This window comes from Panthera tigris, chromosome D3 (genome assembly GCF_018350195.1).
Source record: "Panthera tigris isolate Pti1 chromosome D3, P.tigris_Pti1_mat1.1, whole genome shotgun sequence".
Lineage (NCBI taxonomy): Eukaryota > Metazoa > Chordata > Mammalia > Carnivora > Felidae > Panthera > Panthera tigris.
Window position 1 is genome coordinate 46,256,238 of NC_056671.1, and position 14,275 is coordinate 46,270,512.

At 45.6% G+C, this 14,275-nt stretch overlaps 1 protein-coding gene and 1 long non-coding RNA gene across 10 annotated transcripts in view; one reads left to right on the forward strand and one right to left on the reverse strand.

Moving 5' to 3' along the window:
- Positions 1-14,275, forward strand: part of LAMA3 (laminin subunit alpha 3) — a 274,575-nt gene that overhangs the window by 174,143 nt on the left and 86,157 nt on the right. For 6 of the 9 annotated variants that reach the window (XM_042961482.1, XM_042961481.1, XM_042961480.1 and 3 more), the window contains 5 exons: positions 6,441-6,585; positions 7,287-7,427; positions 8,694-8,855; positions 11,342-11,440; positions 13,788-13,871. In XM_042961482.1, the coding sequence (XP_042817416.1) occupies positions 6,441-6,585; positions 7,287-7,427; positions 8,694-8,855; positions 11,342-11,440; positions 13,788-13,871 (631 nt within the window). Of the gene's footprint in view, positions 1-120; positions 493-804; positions 899-6,440; positions 6,586-7,286; positions 7,428-8,693; positions 8,856-11,341; positions 11,441-11,711; positions 11,904-13,787; positions 13,872-14,275 lie in introns of those variants that run through there. The other 3 variants (XM_042961487.1, XM_042961486.1, XM_042961488.1) reach the window with 3 other exon arrangements.
- Positions 7,643-9,189, reverse strand: LOC122232352. Its single transcript, XR_006209711.1, has 3 exons — positions 9,057-9,189; positions 8,844-8,960; positions 7,643-8,717 (listed from the first exon to the last, which is right to left on the reverse strand). It is a non-coding gene; the product is annotated as an uncharacterized LOC122232352 (long non-coding RNA).

A 14,275-nucleotide genomic window follows, 5' to 3' on the forward strand; every position in this document is an offset into this window, starting at 1 on the left:
TTCAATCTGATATAAGACCATGAAAAAAAACCTTTGCATTGCTTTTAATAATGGAAGATTATGTCATCAGATTCTGTGAACAGAGGAGCTAGAATGTCCTCAGAAGATTCTATCAATCACTGAAAGATACAAGAAGCTGCAAATCACTGCTTTAAAGAACTAGCATGATGCCGACCCCTTTCAGGCTATCTTGAGATCAATTAAAGGAGATGGCAGTCCACCTGGATGTTCAGTGAAGCCACCTGTACAAATTCGCCTTTTCAGAAGAGCAGGAGCAAAAGGAATACCTTTCTGGCGGGGGAGGGATCTCTATCTAGGCGAAGCCTCACAGATTTACCAAATGTTTGTGTTAGATGGAGAAGTAAAATACCAGAAAAGGTCACAGACTTGGCATTCTTGGAACAGAAGTGCTTCTAGCTAGGCAGAGTCCCATCGGCCCTGCCAACTCGGAGAAGCAATTCCTTTGATGCACTTCGTCAGTTCATAGGAATGGTAAATTCCAGGCAGCTTGGGGGGACACTGGGACACGGTGGCGAGCAGGGCGGATGAGTCTCCTACCATGGGGATGGAGCTCAGAGTTTTTACCTACATTTTCTGTCTTCCTACATCTTCTGTAACACCAGTGTCTTCCTCCATACCCTCTGAATGATCTGTGGCTGTGTCACTGGTTCACTATCCTGCTCCCCAGCCTGAGAGGATGCATGGTGTGAGTTTGCACAAGGTTGCATGTGCCCTGGCACTCACCATTTGGGTGATCTGAGTCCGTCTCTTCTCTCTCTGCCTAATTTCCTCGTCTATAAATAGAGATGCTAGAGGCACCTACTTCGTGAAGTTCTTTAGAAGATTAACTATGCTGTGCAGAAACCCTTAGAACACCACCCGATGCACACTAGCCCCAGTAAGTATTAGCTATTATTATTGTTTGCCAAGTACTTGGCTGTCTGCCTTCTTCCCTCTATACTTTGTCCTCCTGAAAACCCACCCACTCTCCTGGCTTCTGCCACCCCTTCCTGGATGATTCCAGATCCAGAGCTTCAGTCCTGATCCTTGATGGCTAGCTTATCCTACCTTCATTGTACATCAGTTCAACCTGGGTTCTTTTATTGCTTAATTTAGAGGACCTCAGACAAGTCCCCTAAACTCTTAGAGCACCTGTCCCCTCACATGTATGATGAAGTGTTAGATTAGATGATCTTTTAGGGCCCTTACAACTCCCAAACTCTTCCAACTCTGATTCCATATCTGAAACCCCTGCCATTGTCCTGCCTTTCAAACCATTTCTGCCTTTGAAATTTTTTTTTAATCCTACTTACTGGTAGTGGTCTCTTCCCGTCCCCAAAGCCTGAAATCCCAGTATCATCTTAAAATCAACTCCTTTTCCCTATAGTCAATCAGTTGTCAACTTCTGGCAAGATATGTATTATCCCTTTTCTTTCCACGGCTCTCTGCTGCCACTTTGGTTAAGTTCTTTTACCCCCTCATATTTAAATGATAATGGTGGTCTCCTCATTGACCTTCCTTTTCCTGGTTTACTGAAGCACTCATTCATTCATTCATTCATTCCTTTTTTGGCGGGGCGGGGAGGCTTAACTGAAAAGGAATATGCTAAGTACACAATTATCCTGGGATTTAAAAATCTACTTCCCCCATAATTTTGTCACTAATACATAGAACTATTAATCTAGTCTACAAAACTTGAGGTAATGTGGATAAATGCATGTATGTTTATGATTTTATCTTCTTGGTATTTTTAACTCAGATGAAACATTTTTCTCAATTACTGTGATTTTTTTTTTTTTGCCTTAAATTCTATTTTGTCAGATATCAGCATGTTTTATTGCTCAAACTCTATCTAGCACTGTCTCCAGTTTGGGTGCTGTGCCTCATGCAGAAGGTACACGTGCCTACTAATAAGAGGTCATGGTCTGACAGGGGAACCTGTACTAAGCACTAGTGTGGCATGGTGAGGGCCATGTTGTGTGCAGGCTGCCTTGGGGACACATGGAACTGCCAGGTGCCACTTTCGTCACATCACTGCACAAGAACCTTTCTCAACAACCTGATAGGATGAAGACTGGCTTTCGTGGTAATATGGCCCCCACCTACCCTAGCATAAGCCTTTTTTCAGTTTTCTTCTCCGACTTGGTTTTCTTACTTCCTCTAAACACTTTATATATGTTCAGTTTTCCAGGTATCCGTTCTCCTTCCCCCTCTTCTGTTACGCATATCCTTCAAGCGTTATGTGTTAAAAGCACAAACTTGGGACACACGGGTGGCTCAGTCGATTATGCGTCCAGCTCTCGATTTCAGCTCAGGTCATGATCTCACGGTTTGTGAGACTGAGCCCTGTGTCGGGGTCTGTGCTGGCCCGTGCGGAGCCTGCTTGGGATTCTCTTTCCCTCTCCCTCTACCCCTCCCCGCTCTCTCTCTCTTCCTCTCAAAAATAAACATCTTTATGAAAAAAAGCACAAACTCAAAGAAGGCATGAAGCCTTCTATGAGTCCGCAGAGATATCCTCATCATCTCATTGCCTAAATGAGATGCTTACCCATCCCATTTCTCACATGATTACCTCACTTTCTGCATCTCTGTGTCCTGTGTTCTCAGTGAAAATGTGCCAAGGTCAAGACCCACTTACTCTACTTTATCCCCTCCCTTCTGCATCCCCTAACACAGGAATATGTGTATAGAAAGCACTCAGTGATTATTGAATGAATTGATGACTGAATAAGGTAGACTTTGGATTCTAGATTACGACTGGGGTTGGTGTGAGTGTGATATTAAGAGACCCACTGTATTTAATGAGTAAAGGGTAGAGTTCACTCTAACACCTGATTTTCTAGCTGTTTGTGCAACACAGCAAGCACCCACACACGCGCAGATGTTATATAATAAGGTCTGGCTACAAGCCCATTGCCTTGGAGATGAATTCACTTGACCCGCACTCCCAGCGCCGCCAGTCTGCACCTCCAGGCAACCTCCGCTGGAAATTTCTTGCCTTTGCAGGGAGGGCAGCTCCTTGGGTAGCAGAGCATCTCTCTGGAGAAATATGTCAAGGTCAGGCTGACTTGAGGTAGTTTTTAAGAGATGTTCAGCCAGACTTTCAAGAGGAAGTTTCCTTTTTATTCCCTGTTGTCATGGCACCACCAAAAAGTCATTTGGCTGCTTGTTTCTGCAAATGATTCATGTGTTCAGTGCTCAAGAATCCTGATATTATATTCTACACGTTTTGGTTAACCCTTCCCTGTCGGTCCCATCTGGGGTCCTCAGGGTCAGCTCACAGGTCCCTGCTCTTCTCACTCTGCTTAGCTTTTTGCTTTTTCTCTTCCATTCTTATGCATTCAGCTGCTGCTTGGGTGCGGAGTGAGGCCCAGAGCTGTACCTTACCTCACTGATGGGCCACAAGCCCTCAGCCCACCTCTCCTTGCCGCACATCATCTCACAGCATTCTGAAATAATTAGGCAAGGAATGATTTTGCTTCCATTTCTCTTTGTCTCAACAGGCAGCTTCCACAGCTGCCCTCCCTGTAAAACACTCCAGGACCTTTTGTTCCCACTCAAGGGAAAATATAAAAAATAGGCTCCTGTCTGCCTGTCCTTGTCTTCAAGGCCCAGGTCCAGGTCATTTGCTCCAGGGGCCACCCTCAGCCTTGTCCACCAGTGGCGTTCAGCGTGTGAGGGGCTCGTTTGGCACCAGCATTCAATCAAGGCACCTGTAAGCCAGAAGCCCTGCACCTATGCTAAAAGAAGCATGGACTTTGGTTCGACAAGGTGCCCAGTTGGCAGTTTGTAACAATAGCACTGTCTTCGCACAGCATCCTTTTCCTCCTGGCCAGGTGAGAGGAGCGGAGCCTGCCCAGCCTAAGTCAGGCCATCTCCAAGCTCCTCTTGGGATCAAAGTTGCCTCTTTCTGAGGAGTTTAGTAGGGGGGGAGGTGTCTGTACTGTCTTCTTTCCCATCTCCAGACCGCCAGAATCTTGTGCCCCATGTCACTGCTCCCCCCCAGAAATAAGGAGTCATCTGGGACCAGTCTTTTTTTTTTTAACTAATTTTTTTTTTTTTTTTTGCTGGAGTGTCTGATTGCATTTAGTCTGAGTCACAAGAAGAGAGCAGGTGTTATCAATCAGGGCCTAGGAACCCTCTTATAGTGAATGCAAACTTGTGTGTTGGAAAGAGAGAGAGAGAATGAAAGAAAGGGAAAGAAGAAAGGGAAGGAGGTAGGAAGGAAGGAAGGGAGAGAGAGGGAATGAAAGAATGAAAGGAAGAAAAAAAAGGAAAAGGAAAGAAGAAGCGAGGGAGGAAGGAAGAGAGAAAGAAAGGGAAGGAAGGGAGGAAGGAAGGAAGGAAGAAACAAGAAAAGAATAAGGAAGTTTGTGAGTGGCCCATAACTTATCCAGCTTTGAAGAGGAGTCTCTGACTCCCGCAGTTTCTGTCCACCGCACTGGAGTGAGGACTTGAAGCAGAGTGTTGACACTTTCTACCTACATTGCTATAGGTGTGATTTGGAATATTTGCTAACTTATGGAAAGAATTTCTGCAGGTGTAAGGTAGGGAGGAAGACCAGGGGGATGGGGCTGGGAAGAACCGCAGTGACATCTGACCTGCCAGCAGCCCTTGCAGGTAAAATGAATTTGTCTTTTTAGGTGTGCTAAGTGGGATAACGTAGGGACTCCCATTTGCTCCCCTTAGCCAATGCCATAGCAAGAATAATGGGAGCAAATTCTTACGTGTGTGCACAGTACTGTTCTAAGGCTTTTCCATATATTGTTTTATTTTATTCTCACAATAATCCTACGAAGTAGATATTGTGATCTCTGTGTTTACAGATAAGTAAACTCAGCTGTAAAAAGGTTACTTTGCTCAAGGTTCTATATCCAGTAAGTAGCCAGGTTGGGATTCAAGTCTGGGCTGCGTGGTCCCGAGTTTGTGTTCATCACACACAACATTCTGTACTTGATTATAAGCAGGTATTTGCCAAAGGCAAACTTTGTGGGACAGAAAGTTAGATTTCTCTTTTTCAGGATGGTCCCTGGGGTAAGATATTTTAATAGGTTTTGGTAGCACCTTAGTGGTAAAATACTTCGTGTCAGATTATACTCCCAATGTTATGATATGAAGCACATTTTCTAGTACTTTCTTTAGACCCACAAAGAAAAGATCAGCGTGTGGATCCCACCAGACGTCAGCCATGGAGCTCAGTGATGGAGCTGGCACCCACTCCCTCTCCCTCTCTTCACCCCGCGGGGTGCCGGGCTTCTCAGTTCTGCTGGCAGCTCACTGCTCTTCTCACTCCGTCTTCTTCTGTGCCTCCCCCTCCATTCTTTGCCTCAAGTGCACAGACGTGTGGATGGCACCCCGCTCCCCACAGAGCCTTCTTCGGAGCCCAGGCACAGGGGCCGCTGCCCACTCCAGCATCCACTCGGGAGCCCAGTCTGGATGACTGGGGGTCTTCCTTGCCTTCCCGCCTACTCTCCCCTCATTCAGAACATTACAGACCCCAGCAGCCTCACCCCAAAATAGCTTGGAACCCATATCTTCTCTCCATCCCAAATGCCTTTGCCCTAGTTGAGCCCCTTCTCCCTCTTGACTCCACAGCCTGCTGCAGAATTGGTCATCTTAACTCCATCCACACACACATCCAACCACGCTCTTTCCTACTTAAAACTTTTCTAGATGGTGATTCCTTGTCCAAGAGCTTGCCGTGGTGCCTCATCTATCTCCACAGGGGTCCTGGGAGGCAGCAGCTAGCGTTTCCCCTTTCACAGATGAGAAAATGGGGCCTTAGAAAATTATTAAGATATTGTATCTGCTGGGTGCCAGAGCTGGGATCACTGCTCCAGCCAGACTGCCTTTGGTGCACAGGGCTCAGCCACTGCACTCCACCGGACAGCGTCACAGAAGCCAGCACTTCTGTCCCTGTGAACCGCCTCCTGCCTCCCTCTTCAGCTCATGGGTCAACTTTCTCCACTCATACGTGTGCTCCCTGCACACACCAGGCTGTTCTTCTCTGTTCTTTCTGTCTGGAACACCCGCCTCCACTCCTACCCCACGACATTTGCCCTTTTAGGTTCAGCTCACACATCACCTCCCTCCGGGACCCTGGGTCAGAGCTGCTCCCCCAACCCCTGCTGAGACCCCATGTGCATGTTGTCCACATTTCTGCCCTGCCACGTAGGCTCGGGGGCTGTGTCTGTCCTTGCACCCCCAGAGTCCAGCACGAGCCAGACCCAGGGGTGACATCCAGGATGGTCCTCCTGACTGCTTTGTGGAAGTGCCTTTTCTCTGCTGCTTTCCATTCTGCCTTGGGCAGTGAGCCCCCATGGGCAGACACTGTGTGTTTAGCTGGTTTCGTGCAGGAACTGCTCTGCTGCTGTGCAGGTGGATTTCAGAAGTGTGTGGCCAAGACGATGAACACTTTTGCTCCTTTGCTTTGGGTCTAGGTGCAAGCCCAGAGTCACAGGGCGGCAGTGTGACCAGTGTGCTCCCGGGTTTTACCACTTCCCCGAGTGCGTCCCCTGTCATTGCAACAGGGATGGGACTGAGCCAGGGGTCTGCAACCCAGGAACTGGAGCTTGCTTGTGCAAGGTGAGGCAGAACACGTGATGCCAGGGGCGCCAGCCACTGGCCAGTGAGGAAGTTCTTCGTGTCGGGTCAACGCATAAAAATATGTGGGAAGTGGGACTGACTTGCAATGGATTTCCACAAGGCAGGTAGCATTTAATAGTTATTATCTCATTTGATAGAAATAGTTACAAGGGAAGACCCCTCCTGTCCTTTGGAGAAGATGTAGACCTTAAGAACCAGAAGACTGATCTGGATCCTTTCCAGCGAAGTTGGCGCCGAACTTTAGTCTATAATTTCAAGAGGTTCAGAGCTTCCCCAGAAGCTTATTCCTGACCCATAGACCTCAAGTTAATAATCTGCTCCAGGACATCCTGCCAGGTGCTAAGAGACCCTAAGTCCCAGCATATGTTTTGAGGTGGTAGTTAGTGGAATGAACTAGCCCCCCTCCCCATACTGTGAATCCTTATGGTGCTAGTTCTCTACCCTCAAGATGCCAAAGGGCACCTTGTGAAATTGAGAAAATTCTGTCTTTCACTTAAGCGTGGTAGAATAGTTTAAACAATTAATGTGTTATAAAAGCTTAGCAGTTATATAGCTTTGCATGTCTTGTTAGCATCCGCGTTCTAACATTTCGTGTTGGCATTAATGCGTGGAAGTAGCTAATTGCAATCCGGGAAGCTTTAGAAGAAACCATCATCTTGTTTCGCGTTTTATTTCAATAGGAGAACGTGGAGGGTACAGAATGTAATGTGTGTCGAGAAGGATCCTTCTACTTGGACCCAGCAAATCCCAAGGGTTGTACCCGCTGCTTTTGTTTTGGAATAAATAACAATTGTCACAGTACACATAAAAGAAGAGCTAAGGTATGTATGGAATTAGCGTTTTGTTTTTATTTAGTACCTCCTAGGGCTTGGGGAAATTTTATGTGTTACTTTGTTAAAATGTTAAGGTTCGCCCTCGCCATTCCTAGGCCTGCGCTGTTCTTTCCACAGATGTCCTCACGCTCAGTCCCTCAGTTGGTCAGGTCTGCTCAAGGATCTTGGGCTCAGAGGGGCCTTCCCTCACCACTCCCTACGAAATAGCTCACCCTGCCCGCTCTGTATCCTCACCTTTCTTCATGTCCTCTGTAGAATTTATCTCTCCCTGACATATTATCCAGTTAGTTCTAAAATTTAAGTATCTTCCCCCAACACTAGCATATAAGCTCCTGATACACCCCCAGCGCTTGTTGCAGGGTCTGGAATATAATAGGTGTTCAAGAAACACTCATGAAATGAATGGAGTTTGCTGTTCTTCCCTCCCACTTCTTTTTCTCTGCTTCTTTTCTTTCTGTTTTACTTTCCATCTCACTTATTTTTACCATATCTTTGGCCAGTTTTTAAATTAACTCCATGAAACTAAAACTTTTGCTGCCCTTGTTATTCCTTGAACTGGCAGTTTCGTGCTTGCCTTCTTTGTATGAGTAATGTCTTCTGTCTAACAAGGATTCAAGGAAAAGTTGTTTTATATATTTCCTTGCCTGCCTCCCAAAAGGAATGTAGGCTTGTAACTGGGGGAAAAATTAATTTGTAAATCCACTGATGTCTTCTACCCCCAGGGGAACCCAGAAGCATTATTTCTAACCAATGTCTTGTCAATTCCTTGTTTTTCCCCTCCCTCATCTTTTAACTCTTGGCTTCCTTTATGATCAGAAAAATATTTGGTCATAAGGATTCATTAGAGAAAAATAACGATAGCAGGCCACTCTGTTCCGTCTCATGTTTGCTCTCTAAGGAGGTCACCATTAAAATGTGCCACAGCCCTAGTTATTATTCCCACACTTATTTATATGCGATTTGAACATTTATCAAATAGCTACTAAATGTCAAAACCAGGATGTGTGCTGGGGCAAAGATAAATTCCACATACTGTGATCCCGCGGTCTGAGCATTCTTAGTTGTGATGGGTCAGAGGGAGGCAGTGGCAGGTGAGAGTTCTGTCATGGGAATCCAAGAGCAAGCTCAAGAGGAGGCATCAAAGTGAAGCTTTTGAAGCAAGGTGGCCACCCCCTGGTCCTTCTATTCTGCATAATCCAGCCGTCACCAGAGAAGCTGCAGGCGTACATTTCCGTCGTTGCTCTTGTCTTCCAGTTTGTGGACATGATGGGTTGGCGCCTGGAGACAGCAGACAGAGCAGACATCCCCGTCTCATTCAACCCGGGCAGCAGCAGTGTGGTCGCGGACCTCCAGGAGCTGCCCTCAACCGTGCACAGTGCGTCCTGGGTCGCACCTCTTTCCTACCTGGGAGACAAGGTAACGGCCTCCTGTTGTCCTTCTGAGCCCTCGCCGGGCCTCCTTCATCAGTGTGAGCATCATTGACTGTCTGGAGGAAGCGTCAGGAAGTTCAGGCTACTGAAACTGAAGAAATTAGATGAACTACAAGTGCAGAAAAGACGTGGCCCCTCTGCTGGGAGGGGCTTATGAGCCTCATGTACCCCACAAGTGTTAGCTCACCAGCGGAGGAAACCACGCACCACGTTTTTCTCCACTTTTGCTTAACCATTTAGGTAATATCTGTTGCAAATGGGACACGTGTGCTTTTAAAAGCCAATGGTAAGCATTCTTTGTTTTACAGCAGAAGAAAGGCTCCTTGTCAGGAAAACAAAAGCTGACAAGTGACTCATGAGTTATTACAAGAAGCACAAGAGCCGGTGGCACCTCAGCCGTCATTAGCAGAGTCACATGCAGTTAGCTAGACACTCTTCAGGGAGCTGATAAGCGAATTGCTCTTCCTTTGCTGCCGGGCCCATGACACTCATTTCTGACAACGGAAGTGTGGGCTTCCTGTAGAACCAACGGCAGGTAGCACATGCACTTGGTAGCAGAAGGTAGAGCTTTCCAGAAGGTGTAGATTCCACACAGCCCGGCTCAAGTGGCACCATATTCGCTTAGAATGACTACATACTAGGGCCTTGTTGGCCTAAAGGCTCTAATTCTGTCTTCTAGTTGAAGGACTTTGGGTTTTGACCTCTGAGTTTGGGGAATGTTGCTTCTCTCATATGACCCCTCTTCTTCCTCACTTAATACCCCTCTTGGCCTCCACACAGTGAGCCCATGCATGGGTTATCTTATTACTATGCAAACAATTACCCCCAAACTTTGCAGCTTAAAGCATCAAACAGTTATTATCTTGCCCAGTTTCTGTGGATCAGGAATTCAGGAGTGGATGGCTCAGGGTCTCTTATAAGGTTGTAGTCAAGATGGCAGCCAGGACTGGAGTCATCAGAACTGGAGGCTCCATTTCCAAGCTCACTCATGTGGTTGTCACAGGCCTCTGTTCCTTGCTGGCTGCTGAGTGGAAGTCTCAGTTCCTCATCACATGAGGCCTCCATAGGCCGCCTCAGGGTCCTTGTGACATGGCACCTGGCTTCCCCTAAAGTAATTGGTAGAAAACGAGACAGAGATAGAGATGTGGAGCAAGAGAGAGAGAGAGACAGAGAGAGAGAAATTCAAAATAGAAACCATAATCTTTTATAACCTAATTGCAGCAAAAACATATCCTCCCTTCCTCCCTACTCTATTGGCTAGAAACCAGTCACTAAGTCCAGCCCACACTCAAGGAAGAGAACTAAGCTCCACCTCTTGAAGACAAGAGTATCAAAGAATTTATGGACATATTTTAAAAACCACTTTAGCCCATCAGAAAGACAATATTTAATCTCAATAGGATGATTTAAGATGTTACCCTGGAATACTTCCAGACTCTGAGATCATAACTCTGTGACTTTGTCAGTTTGCAGATTCTAGGGAACGTCAGTGAACTGAGGGCTCGGTAATAGTGTTCTCCTCCCCTGCTCCAGGTTATTTCTGTTTTCCAGGAAGGGTATTTTGTCCTGCCCCGCTCTGAGGTGATCAGTGCCTCTTATTTTCATCTCTCAATTACTCCTTTCTTGATTGGTTTTCATCTTAAGGGTGGGAAGTGTCAGGAGCAGAGGTGAAGTAGCTGTCACAAAATTGTGACTTCATGCCTCCACCATGATCATGCTGCTTAGGTGGCATTGAGAAAAAATCTGTATACCTACTGGAGCAGTCAGACATGGCTTCTGTACCCAGGGGAATGTATGATCACTTAGGAAATGGACGCCATCTGCTCTTGGGGGAAGTTTTTAAAAAATTTTGTTTCTAGAGATTCATTTTGTAACTGGTAGATATTAACCAGTTCTGTCATTTAAACAAGAAACCAGTGGCCTAGATTTCTTAGGATAGCTATAGGTTAAATGAACACTTTGGTTTAGTAGTCATCTAGAATAGAAGGATCTTACTTGTTTCTGTGTGACTATTATTTTTCTTTCTTTTTAAAAAGTGTTTATTTTTGAGAGAGAGAGCTAGACAGTGAGTAGGGAGGGGCAGAGAGAGAGGGAGACAGAATCCCAAGCAGACTCCAGGCTGTCAGCACAGACTGTAACGCGGGGCTCGAACTCACAAACTGTGAGATCATGACCTGAGCCAAAACCAAGAATGGGACGCTTAACTGACAGAGCCACCGAGGCACCCCATCTTCTTAACGGAAGCATATTCTTGCTTGTAAAACTCAGTGATGTTCATGCTCAACATTTTAAGTGATCTAAAATGGTACAAAGTAGAAAGTTCAAATACTATCTTCAATTCTTCTCTCTCAAGATGACCATGAACAGGTTGATCGTATCTTTCCAGATGGACCTTTGTGCTTGTTATGTGGGTTAATATTGCCATAGGCTCTTCTAATGCTTGTGCTGTTGATCCTACAATTCCAATTTTAGGTTTCTTCCTATGGTGGTTACCTCACCTACCAAATCAAGTCCTTTGGGCTACCTGGCGACATGGTTCTTCTAGAAAAGAAGCCGGATGTGCAGCTCACTGTAGGTATCACAACATGACCCAAGTGGCTGGAAGTGGCAGTTGCAGTTGGTTGCTGACCCAGTTTTAGGACATCTTGATCAGTGGCCTATAAGAAAATTGTATTAAGTCATTTCCAATATTTTATAGCAACTACAAAGGAAGTTGAGAGCAGGTAGCCCCTCCTCAGGATCCTGCTTCCCCTGATCATCCCAGCCCCCGTGGTTTCTCTTGTCTCCCCTCCCAAAGAATGTAACTGTATCTCACGCTTGCTTCTCTTAAGTTATTGCTTCATGGTAAACTTATTTGTATGTTTTTATCTTTCAATTCAGTCTCACAAATGTTTTTGAGACCTTCCAGTTTACAAGGCCACATTGCTGGGCTCCTAAAGGACAGGTGACCCTGTCTTTAACAAGAGTGTAATCTAAGAAGGGAGATGAAAGACATATGCAAATAGCTACAATCCACTGAACAATAAGCATTGAGGTAAAGTTCAAACAAGACTCTCGGGCAGCTGGGGTCCAACTGGGGGCTTATGTAGTTGAGAGGCCCACAGAAGGTTTCATGGAAAGGGTTAATTTGGGGCCAGAACTTTAAGCCTTGGCATGACAGGAGAAGTGCCAGGGGCACTTCCAGGGGCAAAGAATAGGATAAACCAAGGCAGAGGGGCAGTGCGCAAGGGGTGACCTGTCCAACTTGGCTGTATTAAGAGTGATTCCTGAGTCATAGAAAACAAACCTGGAAGGGTGGGAAAGAGGATGTTTAATGCTACGATAAGGAGTTTGAGTTGATATAGACGGTAGGGAGCCATTTTGGTTTCTTGAGAAGAGAAGTGACATCTATACAGTATGTACCAGCCACATAGTCTACAACTGCAACCTAGAAAATTCCTCGAGGGCAGGGTCAACGTCACATTCTGCTTTGAATCTCCTAAAGTACAGGGCCCAGTGTCTTGAACAGAACTGAGGTGCCTGAGCCTGAACTTGATGCCGTTTCTGGTTTATGTGCTGTGGTTAATGCAGTGCAATTCCAGCTTCCTGAAGGTTTTTGTGTGTCATTCCCTGTACAGTAGGGACGAACGAGTCTCACACATCTCGTCACAGCTGAGAGCCTTGCATTCTGGCCAATTTTTGTGTTTAGGCACTGCTGGGTTGTGTTTTGTTTTTACTGGCACCCAAATTTATTGAACTGTCGTTTCAAAAACTTCAAAGAACCTTTGTAAAACATGTTGAAAATGAGGCCCTGAAGACTTAAAAAAATTTTTTTTAATCTTTATTTTATTTTTGAGACAGAGAGAGACAGAACTTGAGTGGGGGAGGGGCAGAGAGAGAGACACACACACAGAATGCGAAGCAGGCTCCAGGCTCCATGCTGTCAGCACAGAGCCCGATGCAGGGCTTGAACTCACAACCGCGAGATCATGACCTGAGCCGAAGTCAGAAGCTCAACCAACTGAGCCACCCAGGCCCCCAGAGATGTTTTAGAGGAAAAAAATAGCTCCATAATAAAAATGCCATCATGGCAGTGCTGTATTTCAGTTTCCTATTTTTTCAGAATATCTTAAGTTCGGGCCATTAATATACCCATATTTTATTGCCAAAGAGTTTATTACACAGGCAGTTGGAATTCACGGAAAAGTGAGGACCAAAATTTCTTCTTAATTTTCCCTCCCAAGATGGAAAATAATTTAGGCTCATGAAACATTCAGTCTGCTGCTTTGTTCCAAACCACCATAATTAAAAGCCTACGGGGCATGTTTTTTAGATTAAGCTTTTCAGTGATTGTGATTGCAGATAATGGTCTTCTTTCTCAAATGCCAGCACTAGCGAATGGAACCCTTTTGGGTTTGGGTTTGTAACAGAAAAGCTGGGGTTTTTGTGTGCGGGTTTGGGGTGGAGGTGTTGGTGGGTTTTGACCTCCTTCCCATTATGCCCTGTCAGGAGTCCCAAAGAGCCCCTGCTATGAGGAGGGAGGTTCAGAGGCTGAGAGTGAGCAGGGCTGGATCCCACAGGGAGTGGGCTATGGGGGCTTCCTCCCCCACGTGCCAGCTCTGCAGCAACCTGTCTATGCAGCCTGCACATAGCCCTTCTCCCCACCCCACCCTCCTCACTAACTCACCCACCAAAGCACTTTCTGGTTACTACAGCCTGGACCTGTCAGCCGTCATGGAAAGTCACCTCATGCATTGACTGCAAAGCATGGTTTTTTGTAAAAAAAAATAAATTAATTAATTAATTAAAATAAAATAAATTCCATCTTTATATAGCCACTTTCAGTCAAGGGGATTTTTCTGGTTTCCTGTTTGCAAACATGCACCATATTAGGTATTATTTCTCTGTTGTGACATATCTCATGTTTTTCTTTAAACAGGGTCAGCACATGTCCATCATCCATGAGGAGCCAAATAACCCACGGCCAGACCGTCTGTATCACGTGCGTGTGCAGGTGGTGGAGGTAAAGGAAAAACACACATAAAAAGGTTCTTGATGATCCTTTTTGTTCCATAACTTAGTTCTTTTTTTTTTAAGATTTAAGTTTTTATTTTAATTCCACTTAGTTAACATACAGTGTTATATTAGTTTCAGGTGTACAATATAGTGATTCGACACTTCCATACATCACCCTGTGCTCATCATGACAAGTGCCCTCCTTAATCCCCATCAGCTGTTTAACCCACTCACCCCTCCCCGCGTAACCGTCAGATTGTTCTCTATAATCAATCATCTGTTTCTTGCTTTGTTTCTCTCTCTCTCTTACTTTTTCTCTTTGCTTGTTTTTTTGTTTGTTTGTTTCTTAAATTCCACAAATGAGTGAAATCATATGGTGTGTGTCTTTCTCTGACTGACTTACTTCATTTA